Source organism: Ochlerotatus camptorhynchus, unplaced genomic scaffold, assembly GCF_037179485.1.
Source record: "Ochlerotatus camptorhynchus isolate MF236.1 unplaced genomic scaffold, CSIRO-AGI_Acam_v1.1 ptg000329l, whole genome shotgun sequence".
Lineage (NCBI taxonomy): Eukaryota > Metazoa > Arthropoda > Insecta > Diptera > Culicidae > Ochlerotatus > Ochlerotatus camptorhynchus.
Window position 1 is genome coordinate 1,094,468 of NW_027040817.1, and position 20,558 is coordinate 1,115,025.

Sequence of the window (20,558 nt, forward strand, 5' to 3'; positions counted from 1 at the left end):
AATAATAATAGAAGATGCTTATGATTCGACAAGCGAGTTTGATAGAAGTTGTCAACCGTGTCGCACAACGTTGTTGATTTTGATATGAAAGATTATATTATTAACTTACTTTACATTACATTGCTGGTACAACATCCTTCGGTGAGACTTCACCTGCTGTTCAATTTTACGCCAACTAACTCGTTTCGTGGCTGCGTTGTTCCTGTTTCATAGGCGTTCCACACTTCATATATATATATTGCTTTACTTGGTCTAATTACCCAGGGCACCCTCTGTGTCGTGCACCGGCCGGAATTGAAACAAACATATGTTTTGCAGAATTTTTGTTCAGCATACTTACAACAAGTCCCGCCCATTGTACCCTTCCAGTTTAAGCGATGTTCTAGATCAGACATTCCCAACGTTTTTAAACCGGGCCAAATGTTAGAATCCATATCAGCTGGCGGGCCAAAAATTTTACGTTGGTTTTTACGGTATCTTTTTAACATTGTTCCATTTACATTACTTGATTTGGACCAAATGTAATACAATTTGTTTTTCCTTGATTTTTTTCCGTCGATCTTGTTTTCCGTTTTGGAGGCCTGCACCCTACCTATCGACCCATCAACTCATGAACCGAAGACCGGCTTTACTTCCCACACATGACACTGATGAAGATTGCACATTGTAGTCAAAATACGTAATTAGTACCAAAATTAATTGAGTTGAATTAAATGGAAGATAACCTTTTTTTTGCTGTTTTATTTGTATGGTATGTTTCTAGTATATAGCTTACTGCATCACGATCAGTTGCAGCAACTTGTTTATGAGTGAAATTAGTCATATAGATGTTTCCACAACGGATTTATGACAAGTGTGCTACTTAGGGTTCAGCAATGTTTCAAAATGCAACTTGTTATTTACTCTTGTTAATTTTCATATAACAGCGGTCAGCAGCTTAGATATTTCATTCATAATTAACTTGAAGTTTTTCGCTGCTCTTGATCGATAAAAGTGGGGTTGTGATAAAGAATTAGAATGGCTTGTTTTATAAATGTATTATAAGTGATGCAGAAAATATCCCACGTTATATATGAGGTTTAAAGATGTTTTCTTCATACTTCCTAGATTCAAAATTTTCCATAATAGTTTTCTTTTTTCTTTTATCTTTAAATGTTATTTAAACGTGCACTTACTGTTTAAATGTCACTATAAAACTTGTCGTATACAAAATCAATGCATGGTTGAAGTAGACTACTATTACCTGTTTAGTGAACTTCTCGTGCAATTTTCTTGATATTGACTTAAAATACAGTAGAAGTAGCCTATTTTATCGATCCTATGTAAATATTCTTGATTTCATACAAATAAAAGGTAATTAAAAATATTTTTTAGGATAAATATAATTATATAAAAAATATGGGATTTTGTATTCAAAAACATTGCTGTGAGAAGGACCAATTGTTCGATCCGAGTCAGAAGGCTCGTATTGTTAAAGATACTGCTACCGATAGTTGTCCGATGCAAAAATGAGCTTCGGTCTGACATCGTTCTTAATTTAAAGCTCATTTCACACCTGCCAGATAGCATCCAGTTGATTATCCACAAACCAAGCTGAACAATACATTAGGTCCTAAGTAACATTGACATTCTCTTCGTCAACTTTCTTTGAATCCTTACGGCCATGTTAAGATGTTCTCAGCTTTTTTCAGTACATAACTCGACGAAAGAAGTTATTATTTAGCCTCTAATATGACAAACACGACAATAAACGGTTATGTACGCACCCAACAAACAATTTTAGCTGAATAATGGCTAAATAAGCCATTTTTTAGCTGAAGACGAAGATATTTTTGCCTGAATAAGCTTTTATTCTGCATGCAATGTTTGTTGGGCAAGTTATTCATTAAAGAGAAGGTCGATGAGGAGAATCGATATCGAGTGGTTAATGCAAAAAACCGCTCGTTGAAGACGTGAGTCTTCTTTCACCCCACCGCTGGTTGTCAAGATGATCCACTGCACTACAGTAGAGGGAAAAATTACAGCTTTTAATATTGACTAGCTCCTGCTTGCTGCTAGCACCACGCACCACGCCGTTAGGAAGCGAAAATAAGCGGAGGCACGATAGCAGTGCTCTTTTATAATTTTTAAGGTTCAAGCAAAACGATGTGCAACCAAGTCGTACTCGGTTATGACGACTGGGTTGGGGCAAAACGTTTAGTTCATTAAAACAGCGATTAAATTACCACTTATTAATTGTCCAGTTTTAAAAACTTATTTTTAATGAAATAATGGAAATGCATTTATTTAAACATATTTGTAGAGTTATTTCCTATCGATTGGTGTATTTAGATTTTAATTTCATTTATAAATTACAAAGTTATAAGCGTGCAAACCATATCACCTTTTCGTGACGGTTGCAATTTTAGATTAACCTCCTGTACCTTCCCATAAGTCGTAGTCTACGTCAAAACTGTATCCTAAATCCACAAGAGGCTGTTTATTAACTAAGTAGACATTTTTTTTTAATTCATGTACCCCCCTATTGCGTAGACAATTGTCCATACACAATTTTAAAAAAAATTATGGGCCGTGGATAATTTCCAACCCTCTAAGTAATTAATGAACAGCCCCAAATATGATTATAGAACCACCCGCGGGCCGGATACGAAGACGTTTTCTAAGCTCATTGCGATCTGGTGGCCAATGTCAACGTCGTTTGATAAGCAGATTAATTAACTGAATTTATTGAAGATTGTGTCCTGCATGTTAATAAACGAGTTCAATAACGCACCTGTATTCTTCAAACAGCACTGCACACCATCCATCGTAGCCCAAATCAGTCTAGTCAGTTTATTTTCCCTTCTATAATTAGATATGCACGACACTATTGGAGGATATGCCTCAAAGTAAAGATTTGATCTGTGTCTGATCACCCGTCTGACAAACCAGCTAGATACCTTTCCACTAATTTGCTTGCTAGCAGTGATAAACGGCTGAAGATTATCTGAAAAAGCACTTTGTAGGCCTTGTTGAAAAGAGTGATCTTTCGATAGTTCGCACAATCATAGGGGAAATGGCTCTAATGTTGGCCTATGGATCTTATATTGGGCCCATCTCTAAAAATCTGCTATTTATCAATTTTATCTAGATGATACACCTCCCCATCCCTCTACAACGGGGGAGTTTGGTAAAGAGAGATGATAAAACCGATGTGTACCTTCCTAAAAGTTGTCCTAAGCTCGCTGTCTACTCTCTTTATGCAATTTTCACACTGCCGTACTCTAACGGAACTATCAATTTTATACTTCCATCTCCTCATCTATCGTATAAAAATTAGCACTTTAGTCTGATATTTGAAATTAGCATCTTCAACTATGGAATTCTCGTTTCAAACCCATAATAGTCTCTTGAGAACTACCTTGAAATTCACCTTTCGCTCTCAATTTTTTTTATGAAATACTTCTCAAAACTACCTGCAACTTCTTGTAGAATTTTTTTTCAGAATTATACTCAGCATTCCTTCATAATTATCCCTAAAGTTTCTCAACAAATTTCCTTACAACTCATTTGGCATTATCTTCAAAATCATGTACACTTTTATTCAAAGTGTCAAAATCCCAAAGTTTTGTCCAAGTGAAATCTGAGATCTGAAAATTTTATTTAAATTTTTGGCGTCTGAAATTTCGAAAAGTTCAAGGTAGAAGATTTTCACGTGATTTCTTCATGACATTTCTCACTTTAAGATCTCAACGATTTTTCGTGGAATTCATTGTTTTTAAAATATATTTCTATACATCTCTTAACGTGAAATTTCAAAATTCCTAATGTTAAAAACTTTTGTATACTTTACATTATAGAGCACTATTTGATAATTCGATGAAATCATGGAACTTAATAAAACTGAAAAGAGTGAAAATGGATTCATGCGGGTATTTCATTAACCTTAGCTTAGTTGTCAACCTATGTTCAACTTCTGTTTGAGATGAATTATGGTTTTTAACATTATTTCAATAATATGATCACAGACAAACAGACACAAAACTCGCAAGTTGTTCATTGAACAAGAATTTAACGGAAAATTTAAAACTATCGTAGTTGGTAGTAAAATTCGCTTGCGTTTGACGCTTACACTGCCATCTGTTCAACTTAGTACCCGCCACAGTGTACTCAACAGATGGCGGTACTGTTTTAGCGACATTGTTTTACAGTGAGCTATATTAAATGTGTGTTGTCTGTTTGTCTGTAATATACAATACAGTCTGTCAATACAAAAAATTTGATTTGCTCATTATTTAGAACATTTTAAAATGCCATCTCGACGATTCATCCCTCATTTCGGAGATAGTTCTAATAATAAGGTGGTGTCTTAGATACGTCAAGCTCATCCGTACTGCAAGCTCGCTGATCTCATGTACACCTGTAAGGTGGTACAGCAGTATAAAGAGAGTGGTATTTTTAAAACGTGACGTGTTAGGGTAATCAAATATTTTAGACATTAATTCAGGAGTCCATAAGAAAGCTAAATTTCTCCGTGCCGAAACTTCTATCAACATTTTAAGTCAAATTTTGATCACTTTTCAGTCATTTTTTAGTTGATTTTGGTCAGTAATTCTCTATTTTTATGTATGACACTGCTATCAGCCCTAAACCCTCACTGATCAGACACTCGATGCCATAGGCGTAGCTATAGGGGGATAGGGGGAGGCAACTGCCCCCCTAAAGTCAGCAACACAAAGGCTTTCGGTGAAATGGCATTCGGACAAATTTTCCATAATAAATTTTTTTTTTCGCCCCTCCCTAGCTCGAAACCTGGCTACGTCCTTGCTTGATGCACTAAATCACCAAGCCCGTCTATTTAAAATATTCAATCCTACTTATATAGTTAAGTTGTTTCCTTGTAGAATCCTTTTTCAATACACTTCACAGTTACAAGAATATATATCTCAATATTTACGAGATTCATTAATCTGTACATTTCTCCGCAGCAAACAAACAGTTATAGCTTGAGTAGTGAGTGGTGAAATTGTGAAGTGTACTACAAAAAAGGACGCTGCAAGGAACTGCCTTTAAATATATTATGATTGCAATATTTATATTTTAGTTCCACAATCATCCACATACTCTTTCAACCAATCCATGGAATTGACTACTCATTTCAAGAAATAAGACAAATGGTCCACAACTTATAGACGAGGTATTCCTATCCCAGTTTCACAAATGAAGAATGAAGAATCTGTAGTAGTAATCATCCATTAGTAGATAGGTATCATCCATCCAAAGCGATCAAACTTCCAGTGCCCGATCCAATGTTGGCTCGTCAAAAAAAAAAAGAAGATTTATAGCCAACAGTAAAAATTCGCCAACAGCAGCAGCAAAGTTCTATTTATTTATTTTCATGACAAACTACATTATTAATGATCCCTCGGGGGGTCACCACACACCGGGCGCTTGTTCGAGATGGAGAAATATTCGTGTTCCACACTCCTATGCTGTGGGGCGGAATCGAATCGCATTAAACAAAAACTCTGGGCGAGAGCATAGTTGATACATGTTGCAGCACCTTCCTCCCCGCCACCCGCATCGGAAGGAGATATGGGCAAGGCAGTAACCGTTTAGATGCACTCTTTTTTTCCTTTCCATCCGGAGATGCATCACGGTGGTGACGCGGTTGGCAGTGGCGTCGTCTCCAAGCCCGTTGTGAGCAAATGCGAGTGTCGTTTGCTGTCTTGATTTAGGGAGTGATAAATGATTCCATACAATATTAATGGCTTGCAATGGCGCGGGCGAACGGTGCAAGTGTAGCTTATATTCGGGTGTTCCCATCATGGCCCTGACAAAAGCCACGGTCGTGATCGACAGAATCTAGCCCAAAAGGGATCATCAATTTGACGACGAAAGTCGGTGTTCGGTTTTATTTCCGACAACGTTTTCCTAACTGCTTCACTGGATTACGGGCATTAATCCCATTCCCGAATCATTTATGCTTGTTCCCAATTCACTGATTTATTGCCCCCGATAGCCAATGTTGAATTTGTTTTCTTTTTGTCTATTTGCAGGTAATGGTTGCTTCCACATCCCGTTCTGGCAATATTTGGCTATTAAGAAGAAGTGCGGTTCTGTGTATAATCCAAGGTAACAGTTGCGAAAACAACCGTAAATCATCGAGCTGCCCTTTGCGCTCTTACGCAAACATCATTTTCGAAGCTAACGGGAGCGAGGTGAAGTAATTTTCGAAACACGAGGAAATTAGAGTTCATCTGATTTATAGCGGACCAACTGCGGTTGAGTGCCGCACCGTCATCGATGGGTGGAATTAGTTTGAGATTTATTCCACCTTGGTTGGGCAACGACTAGTAGTCCAGGGATGGTGCCGAACCCGTTACTATTTACCCAGTTTTTATGGCCAATGTTCCAAATTCTCGACAATCATCAGACAAGGGAAGAGGAGGACCAATTGTCGAATCTCAGCTGTGTCATCAGCTAGGCATTAACATAATTCCAGCCGGAATCCAGTGGCACGTTGAATCCGAGTTGATTGAAATGTAAATTACGGCCGGACTCTGCCGGAGCTTAAATCCCGTAGTAAATAAGCCTCGGATCGTGTCCAAGTGGGGAACTACCCATTCAAGTTGGACCAAACCGATGCCTACCGGAGAGTGGTGATCCTAATTTTAATTAAATATTTGAGCGACACACATACCCATACCGTGATTCTTCGTCCTGTTCTGGGAAACCCATTGAATGAAAAGTATTTAATGTTCCAACAGTGAACGGACACATGGACCAGAATGAACATTCGGTAAAACACAGGGAAATTTTCAACGATAACAACCCAGGATCAAATAAAGTACAATAGTAAACTCGTTGAACGTGATGTTGGCCTGCTTGGTCACGGACGACGGTTAGGACGCAGCTTGTGCTCTCGAGTGGATACCTAGCAGAGTATCCAAGCCGAGCGACAACGACGACAACGATGTCGTCCTGCCTGAGTGATATGTCCCACGCACGGTGGCAGACGCTAACGGTCAAATACATGTTAATGATAAACAAACACACGCAGCCTGCATCCTGCTGGCAACAACTACGACGATGACAACGGCGGAAACAACACATGAATCATTATTATTGGCTCAGTGGGGTGGTGCTTTCTTTGCAAAAGCTGGCTTGCAGTTTGAGGATTTTTCAGTCCCGTCGATTCAGGAACAAATGTTCGTTTATCCTTTTTTTTAATTGTGGTGATTTTTTAGTGATATTTAAGAATATCGACATAACATCAAGTTGCAAAAAGATATTTTTTTTAAAATGAGTCGTAGTTTATCCAACGAGGGTTATCGCTCTTTGCAGACTTACAGTTGCCCTAACATACTGAACATACATGATGCAGGGTATTTGGTTTCTTTTGGAGATAAACTAGTTGTTATGGGATATGCCTCTCCTTTTATTTTATTTTTTTTATTATGGAGACTTTTAGCCTTTGGCTGGTTCGTCTCTTTTAAATTTAATAGGGTTCTCTAAGGGACACCCCAAATTACAGAGTTGGGATGAGGATTCCAAACGGGGATCTCAAAAAAAAATGGAATGGTAGGGATGGGGATTCCCTATAATGCATAGTTTTGTGCACATAGTTTTGGATTGGAGTGTCAAAGATGGCATAACTACTGTCCTGAAAGCTAATAAGTTTCCTCAACATTTTCATAAATCCGTTTTCCATTATCGTAATACAATGTCTGATGTCCTTCTTATGCGTTTTTATCCTTTTTATTTATTTTTTTACGTCGTGATCAGGCATGGAAAATCATTTGCATTCATTTACATTCATTTGCCTCTAACTTTTTTCATCAACAGCATTCCGTAAAATAATTTATAGAACTTTTGTAGGTTTTGTTATTAGCTACAACTTTTGTTCATAACTCAAATCTGTATCTCTTATGCATCATGAACTAGAGCGGGCAGAACTTGTTACTGTTTTTCAGTGAATGTAAAATACATTTACTGAAAAACAGTAGTGGCTTCTGTTCGCTCTGGTTCGTCATGCATAAGAGAAACGGATTTGAGTAGTTAACAAAAGTTGTAGCCAATAACAAAACCTACAAAAGCTCTATACATCATTTTGCAGAAAGCTGTTGAAGAAAAAAGTTAGAGGCAAATGAATGTAAATGAATGCACGAAATGAATGCAAATGATTTTCCATGCCTGGTCGTGATACAATCCGGCGTCTTTAATGTAACATAGGAGTGCGGCTTCACTGGGCGTCCCGTATACTAGATGGCATCCCATACAGGTCCCAGATGCCCTGAACGCAGGGACAGATGATCACTATGCGGTCGACCATCATTGTGATTCCACAAGTGTCACATTTCTTCCGGAAGTTGGATGCTCTTCCCATGTTATGTGTGTGGCCGGAACGCAAACGAGACAGTTATACCGGTGATTTAAATGCTGCGAGAACACTGGCGTAGTCATTTAAGATACATAGCGGTTTATTGGTAGGAGTGCTGGCCACGGGGTGGATTGCCGCAGCTTCAGCCGAAAAAACCGGGCACTGGTCTTGTAGCCGAAAGAAGCTACAACTACTGGGGCCAAACCTGGTTATTCCCGAAGTTTTAGAATCATCAGTGTAGCGGAGCTGTAGATTTCGTAACCTTCCGTTCAGTAGTTCCGCAATTAGTGCGTGTAGTAGCTGATGGTCCCTACAGCATATAGTTTCCACTACCTGATATTTAAAAGGAAGGGCGTTGGCCGGGTCGAGGACTACTCTGCCACTACTCTGACGGTTTTATTATAGATGGGTGTCGCCCTGGAGGATAACAAGTCGTTAGCAACACATTACGTTATGTGTTAAAAATACGTCATTATAATGTGAGACGAAACTCAATTGTCGATTCAAGATTACTCCAAGTATTCAGATCGTTGTTCTGTCAGTATACACCCGGTCGGTAAATTAACAGCCATCCTAAATAACATTGCAAGTTTTTTGTGGTTTTAAAGCACTCTACAAGTCTAAATCAGGGTCTACAGAACCCTCATAAAACCCAAATTGTTACTTGGGATAAATGTTCGTAGGGGACTGTAGTAGGAACGACAGATGTGGGAGATCACACTTTTTTGGGCTGAAAGCACGAAGCCTGCCTGGGTGGCCCATCTTTGGGTTGCTGAACCGGATTTCTTTACAGAGCTTTGAGAGTGTGGTCGATGGCCATCAATACTATGTCATCCACGTAAACGAGGACATAAATCCCTTTCAAAAGAGCACTGAAGATTCCGTTCATAGCAACCAAGAAAAGAGAGACAGCTATGACGGAACCCTGTGGTAGCCCGGTTTCGGTGATCTACGACCAGCACCAGGTAAGTGGAGAATGTTACCTTTTAGACCCGATGATGCAAGTTATTGAATAACACAAGGAGTACAAGTGCAGTTGTAGGTCTTGGCCAAATCCCGGGATGCAATATTGACGTGGAGCTTTGTCCATCTTACAAAATATGAGATAATCTTTTTGTGTTGAGCATTACATAGATTGATAGCCTGCAGTTTGCTAACCCTCGTATAGTAGGGTTGCGATATTAAAAACAAAATGGCACACTTTCTACTAAATCCTCCAATCTATTCGAATCACTGATAGCAAGTTTATCTTCCCAATCAACTAATGCCCATACCATTACCGTGAATCCGAGTTGACCTGCTCGGAAGTTTTGTTTCGAGTTCACTGATTCTCAATTTGCCTATAGATTATTTCCAGAATGAGTATAATTAAATTGCAATTGTTGTTGTTTTCGAAAACTTTTTTCCTGTCGTAGCTGTTGATACTATCTGTAATGCACTTATCTTTACAACTGCTTTTGTTGCAGCTACCGTAGCTGTTCCTCCTGCAGTAGATTTCACCGTTCCGTTGTTGTTGTCGCCGCAATACTTGTTCTTGCTGCAACTGTTCTTGATTTTGTAAGCTTAAGCTGTCTCCTACTGTGTACAACTGACTGTTTTGACTTGTTCCTCAACTTGACTTCGAGAAAAGTTAAAACTGAATCTCCAACTCGTCTCCTTTCTACAAACCAAGTCCTCCAGAATGTTCTACTTCTTGACTAGAAAACCTAAGAAAAGCCCTGTGTTTTTCAGTTTCTTCCTATTCTTTTGTCTTCGACGATCTTGTCTTTTAACTTCAGCCTTACATTTGACAATCTGCTCCCTTCTGTCCTGTTATCCTTCGAGCAGATCTCTGCGACGAAGAACATGATATTTGCAGGGGCAGGATGTGCTGCCAAATCGGCCTACTGAAAATCCATCAATGAGATGTAAATATTTATCTTTCCTTTATTTAACGTCGATCTCTGTTCCGCAATCTAGTGCCAATCACCGACGGACATCGATTGCCGTCAATCGAATGTGCAGGAAAGCAGCTTCCACACCTGCGTAGGATATCGCACCCATTCAACACACATGGGCCGGGACCAACGGCTTTACTTCCCTTCCGAAGGAAGACGTGACCAGAGATTGTTATGCCTCAGAAAAATCCCACCGACCTCGGCTGGGATTGAACCCAGACCCATTGGGGTGTTAGAAAGCAGTCACGCTTACCAGCGTGGAAGCTGCCTTCCTGCACATTCGATTGACGTCAATGGATGGCAATCGATGTCCGTCGGTGATTGGCACTAGATTGTGGAACAGAGACCGACGTTAAATAAAGGAATGAAGAAGAACAAACTATACCGAATGATAGAGGAATCATTCCTCTACCTGTTTGTGTTGATAGTTTTGTAGATTGAGCTTTAATTCGCGAGAAATCGGCATATTACGTGTTTTTTTACAAAATCAATTACAGTTCGCTTTCAGCTTAGTTTATCCGTTTCAGCATTGTTTATCCGCAGTTATCTAGCCGTGTGTGGAATCCTGTGGATAGAATCAAGAATTAATGGAGTTGAAGTTAAAAACACCGTCAAATTTAGCTTTGGCGATGGAGCTAGAAAACCGTCGATGGACGAAATTATTAATTTCGCTAAGACTCTGGATGCGGATCCTATGCAGATGGAAGCTATATACAGGGTAGCAGAAGAGAAATCCTTGTTTATTAAATTCAAGGTCGAAGAGGCAATGTGTCACACATTGATGAATAACAGTGAACAATTAACTTTCCGTTATGACGATGGAAAGGCAGTAGAGGTACACATGTTGAATGCGGATGAATACATTCAATATGTTAGAGTGTACGATCTGCCTCCTGAAGTGCCGGACAAAAACCTAGCATTGGTGCTGGGGAAATACGGCAAGGTAAAACGTGTGGTTAGGGAGAAATTTCCTCCCGAGTTAGGTTTTGATGTATACACTGGCATCCGCGGTGTATATATGGATGTTAAGAAGAAAATTCCTACATCACTGCATTTCCTCAACCGTAAAGGAAACGTGTTCTATCCCAGGAACAAGAATGAGTGCTTTGTTTGCAAGATTGAGGGGCACCAGATAAATTCTTGCCCAAAGCGGAAACCTTGCAGGAAGCTCGAAAAACAACAAACGACGGATACGGAAAAACGTAACCCAGACGAAGCCCAAAGTGTTAGCAGCGTGGATACCTGTACATCATATGCGATGAAGAAGTTATGGCAATCGATGAGACGACCCCGGACATGGAAGAAGAACAAGAAGCAGCAAGAGGAAGTCAGCTCAAGACCGAAAGCCATCCATTGTTCTTGATCGCGAAGAAATTGAAAACTGCTATTGAAACACAGAAAACGGAAGAAAGAAGAAAACTGCGGCCGCGAGAGAAAGTTAACACCAAACAACCGGCTTCTAGGAAAAAATGAACTAATTTTATAAACTCTTTTATTTCAAATTAATAAAAAACTGTAAGAATCGGCTCCGTAAATCTAACGCGTTTGAGCCTTACAAATAAATTAATGGATAAAAAAAAACAAAATCAATTACGCCCTAATCTCGAAGTTCTTCTGATTTGCGAAAACGAAATGCCCAACTTCTCCTTCTGCTTGCCAATTTAAGTTTTCAGACACTGCTTCTTCGGTGAGGCTGGTACTGGCTGCATTTTTTATGGACCGGACAATTCTCCAGTGGTCTAGGTGATACCAGATACTTGGAGTTAGTGGCATTAGATGAACGAGCTTGTGTAATTCATGTGTCTTGCTGAACGGGTAAAATACGCTTACATTTGAGCTCCTTTTAGACATCCTGCAGCAAGTTTAATTCAATTCTGGTGATTTTAATGGCCTGAAATCGTCGTAATTCACTAAAAACATTGTGAATTGCAATTGTTACAAATCCGGCTTTGGTTTACAAATCTATAAGTTATTCAAACTCAATTGTACTGATTCCATTCCACCATTTCATCGGTTTCAGGTCCATCACAGCTCTCACAGGTTTGTTCATCGACGGTCGACTCCTTCTTATCCACCACTATCACGACATCGCTTCGCAATCGATAACCTAAAAAAATAGATCAAGTTTTGTAAAATTTAATTGGGGAAATGGCTCTAATATTGACCTTTGGATCTAAGATTAGACCCATCGCTAAAAATCTGCTATTTATCAATTTATCTAGATGAACGCAATATTGGGATGGTACTAATGGATATTTTTGGTCGCTAATGAATATTTAGTCGCTCGCTGAATTTATGTATGGGCCCAAATTAGGGAAATTTATGCCGGCATTACATCCATTTCTTCTATAGTATTTGTTTGAAACTAGTAAGCCATTCTAGGAAGAGTTCAACAAAAATATTTCATTATCCTGATCCTAGCGGCGCCAGTGGTGTAGTGGTAAGCGTGATTATCTCTCCCCCCAGCTGGCCTGGGTTCAATCCCAGTCGGCGCCGCCGGGATGTTCTGAGGCATAATATCTCTGATCACGCCTTCCTTCGGAAGGAAAGTAAAGCCGTTGGTACCCGGTTCATAAGTTGAAAGATCGATAGGTAGGGTCCAGGTGTGGGAGCTGACTCCCTGGCGTCGGCAGCATTGGTGCTCAGCACGGAAAACAAGATCGATGGAAAACAAATCAAGGAAGAAAAATTATCCTGATCCATTGATTCAAGTTCAATGAAATTTGGTTTCTCATTAATTGTGTGTTTGACTCTCCGTTTCGGAGTAAATAGAAAACCAGTATCCGTTTTTCAAGAACCTTTTCAAATACGAGTTCCTACGGTAATTTGTGCGAAGAAGATTCAGCCCCGTCCACAGGTAAGTGAACTGTCAGTGTTATTCTGAACCAGCCGCCTGAAAATGTATTTGAGTAAAAAGAACAATTTGGTGCAACCTAACTTTATGGGTAAATCAGCCAAGTGTCAAAACATTCTCTACCAGGTATATCAAATAATCTAAATTACCAGCTTCTTACCTGACGGTGTTGTTAGTTTACAGGAAAGATTTTTTATTCACGATACATCGGTGATTTAAATTCTGGTTTATAAAAGCAATTTTGCATTTGCCAAACTTTCTAAAGGGCACCGTTCCGAATTAATATTGGAATAAAATAATTCTATTTATTAAAATTCCCAGTTCCAATTTTGCAGGTCTCTTTAGAATCACCCGCGTTTGTACCCTTCGTTCACTCAGTGAGATATCAAATGAGGGAAATGCAAACAAACGCCTCCAATGTATAGCGGTAGCTCTGGTCGGAATTTAGGAACTGTTTGCTATCGCACTCAGAATCCACACATCCCCGATCTATATCATCCGGTGTGCGTGTGGTCGCCCATATCTTCACATGCTGCAGGAAGTGGAACCAGTGCATACCGGTTTGCTTGTTTTGGATTCACATCTCTCGCTAATACATTTGTAATTCAACATAAATCCGCGTGGAAATTTGCACAAGCAGACCGAAAACAGCAGCAGGCGCCACACTGCGATTCACTGTGGATTATTTGCGCCAAACCCAAAAACATATTTGAGCATTATCCTGACCGTCGGGGCCTATAAAGTGGGCAAACGAACTCCGGAATGAAGAGAAAGATGGAAAAGAAAGTGAAAGTCATCATCGTGCTCATTATCACCGGGCGGTTATTGATTTCACCGTTCAAGCCGTTTCCCGTTCAAGTGGCTTTCTTCGACTGTGAAGGGTCCTGCTTCGAGGACTTCCAAAACCAGCAACAGCAATCCAACGGAATCCCTTTTTTGCTTTTCTGCCGACGCCGAGTTTTATCGGTATATTATTGCTCTGCCACGACTAGTCTATGAACCGTTTCGGCTGTTGGTTGGTGGCATGGATGGAGTAGATAAGCGGATGAAACGATCCCGATCCCCCCTAGTGTAGCATATTCGCAGGACATTTCCTATTCCAGAAGAATAATTTGAAATGTGTGTACAGCTTGAAGATATCAAACTGTTGAATCGTTTCCGGTCCTTTCTATGGTGATTCGGTACAGCAGTTGAAAATAAATATTACATGAGCCGGTCCTTGGTGGTGAGTTAGCGATATCGATCGAAATAGACACACATTCTATGAGGTTGTTTTGGATGAAACCACGCGGGGGTAAAATTGTTCCACTCCATCGAACAAATAATACATAAATAAGTCCTTGACACACCCATTTTGTTGTAACCAAGGTATTGCCTCTCTCCATGAAGTTGCCCGACGACGGATATTTTTTTTTCGCTTTCTCGTTTCCTTCGAACAAACCAGTTGGTCAGAATCAATAAGTAACCACAAAGCGTTCGCCCGAAAAGTTTTGTCCTCAAGCCGGTCTCGGTCGGCAGTGGTGGAGGGTGATGTGGTTGAGACCCTCGCAACTGAGGAAACTTTAATAATGGAGAAGCGGAAAAGTGAGACCATTTCTCATTTCCAGATTCAACACTTATGCTGGTTCGGTGCTCGTACGGAAACCGCAAGCCAGGAGGGGAGCAAAGGAAAAAATGAAAGCTGCCCCAATTCTTAACCCTTTTCGGATGGACATTCAGCTTGTTTAAGTTGGTCAATTTGTATGGGAAACCTTTACCGCTATGAAGCCATGAAAAGTTGATAGTTGATTTCACTTTCTTTCTAGCGGCATATTTTTAAAGAGATTTAACGCTTACTTACGAAAGAGTTCCAAAAATGCACTTGCAGCCAATAAGCAAGCTAACGAATAATTTAAAGCATATTGAAGTAGAGGTGGCCAAGCTTTTGGTTTTGGTTATGAACCGATAGACCGAATTCCACTAGAAGAAATGCGATTTGGCCGAATGCCGTTTGGCCGATCGTCATTTGGTCGAATGCCGTTTGGCCGAATGAGTCGTTTGGTTGAATGCAGTATGGCCGAATACTTGAAAAGAGATTTGCATTTTTTTAACACTACTTGATTTCCTAAATTGCAGCCCTAATAACGAGCCGTAGCTGAAATTCACTACACCGTCGGGAGGCTTATCCAACACTCGACAGTTCGACGACTCGAAAATGTCCGGAAAATGCCGGATTGAAAAAACACGCATTTGAATACAATGTACTGTCAGTTTTCAGATTTACGCTGTAGTTTGGGAAGCTGTAGTTTGGCTCTTTCGAATTGATAAATACTGTTTCTTTTTTTTCCCTTGATTTTTTTTTCGTCGATCTTGTTTTCCGTGCTGAGCACCAATGCTAGTGACACCAGGGAGGCAGCTTCTACACCTGAACCCTACCTTTCGACCCATCAACTCATGAACTGGGGACCATCGGCTTTACTTCCCTTCCAAAGGAAAACGTGATCAGAGATGTTATGCCTCCGAACATCCCGGCGGCACCAACTGGGATAACTGGGATTGATCCCAGGCCTGCTAGGTGAGAAGTAATCACGCCTACCACTACATCACCACCCATCTAGATTACTATGCGCTCATATGAGCAAAATAACGCTGCAATGTGTAACGGAAATACTATAAATTTAAAACAAACGTCTTCAAATGTGTTTTGAAAAATGTTCTACGCCCGTCAAATAAAACTGTTTGTGCACCGAACAGGTATAAACAATTTGATTTTACTTGGGCCGCCTTATGCACATGCACTCCTGTGTAGTCAACTAACTCCACCCATAGTTATAAAAAATAGTTTGGGAAAATTCAGCCTGCAAAAGAAACAAGATATCATCAAGTAATGCATCAGATACAAACAGTTAGATTTTATTCATGATTACTCATGCTCTCCTAGACGGGTTTGGTGGTTCAGAGCACCGAGTGTCTGAAAAGCGTTTAGAAGGTCGGGAGTTCAATATCAGGTACTGCCCACTTGAAAGAATTGCAGCTTTAACAAATTGCCAATAGCGTTAATTAAACGTATCCAACGGTTTATTCTTTCTACATAGTAACAAACTTCAAGCCTTCCTTTGGCAGTTATGTCTTTATCTCTATCTTTCTTTATTAAAGTGCATCTCTGTTTGGCAGTTATGGTCTTCAGGTATCTCTATGAAAGACAGTCAGGTATCTTTATGAAAGATCCAAAACTTCAGGAAAGTCCAGATTTTTAAGAAGTTGAAATATTGTTAACAATATTTCAACTTCTTAAAAAATTTGGACTTAAGGGTAAGCTTCCACAACTTTAGGGCAGTTCCATGTACTTCATAAATACTTTGGGAACATACAGCACTGGACAAAAATATAGAACAATGTTATTTTTCTCTGCGATAAAGTTAAATTCGCAGTTACTTTTCAGTATGTGCATCTAAACTTTTTGTAATTTTGACTGCTGGGTGATTAATAATTCAAGGTATATCGGTACGATTTTGGACATTTTTTAACTTTGATTTGTCCGATACTGTTGATGAAGATCAGAGAAATTCAGAGCTTTAAGATAGTTTTGAGAAAATTGAATGAACTTTTCAGACGTTCAAATACTTTCAGTAAGTCCAGAAAACATCAGGTTAGTGTTAAGATGCTTAGGAAAGATTATGAAGTACTGCGGACTGCATGGCAAATTAGAAAAAATGTAGCAATTTTAGAGACGATATGGAAAATTTATAACTACAGGGCTGTTCCATTAAGTTCTGACAAATGTCAGGTTCCAAGAACAAAAAAGAAGGGCGTTCGAAATCGTCAAACAAATTTAGAGTTCTTAAGGAAAGTAATGTGAACTTTGGAGCAGCTTTGAGAGCTGCAGGACAGTTCCATAAACATCAGGAAAATTGCGGGAACTTTTATAAAGTTCAGAAAACGTAAGCAGAAATTCAAGAAGTTTATTGTTTAACTTCAAAGAAATAATCAGAACCATCAAGAAGTTTTGAGAATTGTTGTGGAAGTTCCAAAAACTCCAAAGAAGTTCTGAAAACATTAAGGTAACCACAGAATTAAAAAAAAACTTTCAAGAAAGTTTAAAAATTTCAATATAGCCTAAAACATTCCACACAAGTTTGGAGACCATGGGAATTTGATTGAAAACATCACCAAAATTTCAAGAAAAACACGGAAGTCCAGAGAACTTCAGGGAATCAAGAGATGATTAATGCAATTCCAATAATTTCAAAGCAGTAGCAAGAACACCATCAGGAGAATTGTGAGAACTTAAGCAAATACATTTTTGAGAACCTCAGAGCACTCCTAATAACTTTAGGGGCAGTTCATAAACTACGTAGACCGGTTTTGAGAGGATTTAATCTGCCCAGAAATGAGAAATTGGTTAATATGCCATTTTTGTCAAAATCAAGACAATTGTGCTACATGATAGGTGGCAATCTTGTCAAGGTTTGCACTGTATACACTTTTCAAACAATAGATTTGCATGGATAAATGACTTGAAAAATAAAATGGCTAATGTGCAATATAAATGAGAAGCTGTCTAATGTGCATCATAAGTCTGAAATCGAGCACAACAACCAGTGTGCTTTTAATAGAGATTTTTCGGAAGAACAATTGTAATGGTGTTGCAGCTTACACAGCAAAAAATTCTGAATTGCAATAGGGATGTAAACATTCATCCACGTAAACTTGTGTTTAATTAAACGCAAACGAGTAACTTGTATGCAATGTTGTTTACAAAGATGGGCTTTTGTATACAATATGTGCAACATTTCATGAAATGTCTCTGAACTTTACACGATTTATAATTTAAATTTATATGATATATGACGCTCCATTTATGTGCATCACATTGAACAGAAATTTACACTATATTTTCGAACCATGTAGTGGTTAAAAGATGTTAGTAATCATGATGTTCAGAGTTCTAATCCTATTTTTTGAACTGATTCTTTTTAGCACAGCTTTATGATATGCAAATAATTTTGCTCAACTATGGTTCAATAATGCGTAACCGTAATTGTCTGTTACAGTGAAGACTATTCACTTTAGCGGGAGGAAATATCGCAACGTAATTTAGTCCAGAATTTTTTGACACGATAAATGAAAATTTAGATCTCACTGTTTGTCAGATCTTAAAATATAAGAGATGAACTAGCCTATGCCTATGGATAAAAATCTCTATAATAAAAAAAAAGATCTTAAAATAAAGATATGGCTACTGCGTTAAAATAATGTTCAAATGAAAATTGGCTATTTCTGGATCAACAATAGAAAAGGGCCCATCAGCATTTGTAAACAAACCGTTCCAAAGCCCATTCCTCACAAATCGAAGGCTGCCCACACAAACCAACACCATCATCATGTAGGTGGAAATTTCTCCTATCCGATGATGGTGTTGGTTTGCGTGGATGGCCTTCGCTTTGTAAGTAAAAGGCTTTGGAACGGTTTGTTTACAAATGCTGATGGGTCCTTTTCTATTGTTCATAATGATTTGTTTTCCAGTTTTTATTCAACGGCATGATTTCGGCATAGATGAAGAATATTATGCACACTTTAAAAGTTGAATATATCAACTAAAAGTTACTGTGCTGACAAAATGGTTAAAGCAGCATTGTCTAGCTTTCATGTATAATGCACATTAGCCATTTTCTCATTTATAGACACTCGCCAAACAACCCCCCCTCCCCTCCCTCTCTTCCTTATCCTTAAAGTATCACAGTAGTTTATGAACAGCCTCTTACAAAAAATGTAGGAACTCGGCTACGAGGATTGAAAGAAATTGCTGAGAATTTCAGAGAAATTCCTTCAACAGGCTACTAGAACATTGAGGAAGTTTCCAGAAATGTCAGAGAACTGCACAGAAGTGCAAACAACTTAATGAAAATTTTGGGAATATTAAAAAAGATCCAAGAGCTTAACGAAGCTTACAACTCTTTAGGGTAGTTTTTATAACTTTTAGGGAGATCCGAGAGCTTTTCGAAATTTCAGACTTTTGGGCGAGTTTTATGATCGGTAAGCGTGAGTGCTGATTAATTTAAAGCAGTTTTATGAACTTCAGGAAAATTTCGAGAACCGTTAAAAAAGTTCAGGAATGAGAGGAAATGTCCAGAGAACTACAGATAATTTTATATAGCTTCAGATATACATCGGGAAGTAAACCGAAGACCAGCGAACTTAAAGTAAGTTTAGAGTTTCTTAAGACTGTTCCATTAATTTCAGTTAAGGGCAGTACAAAGAAAATAATTTTAAGACAGTTCCATTAACTACAAGTAAATTACAGCAACTTTAAAGTTGCTCCGAGCAGTAAACATCAGAGCATTTATGAGAACTTTTGAAATATTGCGTGAACTTCAGTACTATATGGAAGCTCAAATAACTTAAATGCAGCTTCATGAATTACGGTAAATTATGTTAATTTCAGAAATGTTCTGAAAAATTCAGAAAAATTGTTTAATCTTCAGGAAAGTTCCTTAAATTCCAGAATGATTACCGGAACATTAGGCATTTCCAAAAAATCCAGGGAAGTTAAGGGATTTTAAAGAAAGATCCGTAAAATGAGAGAGAAATTCAAGAAAGTCTAGATCCTCAGGTAGTTTACAGGTCTTGAATGTTAAGTCCAGATAAATTCAGGGGAGTTCCTTTAAATTCAACAAAGTTTCTAAGCTTCATAAACCTGTGAAAGTTATTTGGTTTTAAAATTCAAAAAATTAACCTTACAGAAATCACGACAATTTCAGTCTTCCCTGAAGGACTCAAGGAACTCAACATAAGTTAAGAAATCTCCAGAAAAGATTGAGGAACTTCTTTTCAGTGGTCCAGAGAACATCAAAGATGTTAGTTGGGAAGCCTGAAAGTTGTGCTTATTTCCTAATTTGATAGAAAGCCCGGATAGATTTCATCCCCATGAACCGTGTATCTTGTTGCTTACATTGATATGCTATTATTTGCTCATATAGTCTTCTACGCAAAGCTGATAACTCTCAAATATTGTTATATTGAAAAGAAAAAAAGTTCTCCGATATTGTTATAAAAAAACTCAAGCATCTTCTCCAGGTGTCAATATGTTTGACTGATAATTAACTGGGTTTTGCTGGATTTCATCTGAATAGAGACCTACAAATGATAAACGAAGTGAGTAGGAAATCGTTCGACTCCAACTCCGACTACGACTCCTCTGATTTGAAATTAATCAACTCCGACTCTGACTGCGACTCCGCTTCCACAAATTATAATAGTAACTTAAAAAGATTCCGAAAAAGTTAAAATTCCATGAAAACATCAAGCATATTTAAGCGATCGTTAAGAATAAAATCTTTAATATTTAAGCTGTCGTCACTTCTAACAAAATCGGATACACATGTTTCCAATGAAAACTTATGAATTTGAAAAGAAGGTAAAATTT

At 38.6% G+C, this 20,558-nt stretch overlaps 1 protein-coding gene and 1 pseudogene across 4 annotated transcripts in view; one reads left to right on the forward strand and one right to left on the reverse strand.

Moving 5' to 3' along the window:
• LOC135708252 (uncharacterized) overlaps positions 1–20,558 on the forward strand; it is a 343,985-nt gene that overhangs the window by 250,299 nt on the left and 73,128 nt on the right. Inside the window, exon 2 of one of the 4 annotated variants that reach the window (XM_065230254.1) lies at positions 6,039–6,114. The exons of the other annotated variants lie outside the window; for them this stretch is intronic. Coding sequence (XP_065086326.1) covers positions 6,042–6,114 — 73 coding nt within the window. The 5' untranslated portion in view covers positions 6,039–6,041. The remainder of the gene's footprint in view (positions 1–6,038; positions 6,115–20,558) is intronic. 4 annotated transcript variants of the gene reach the window in all.
• Positions 1–20,558, reverse strand: part of LOC135708264 (large ribosomal subunit protein eL32-like) — a 424,867-nt pseudogene that overhangs the window by 205,288 nt on the left and 199,021 nt on the right.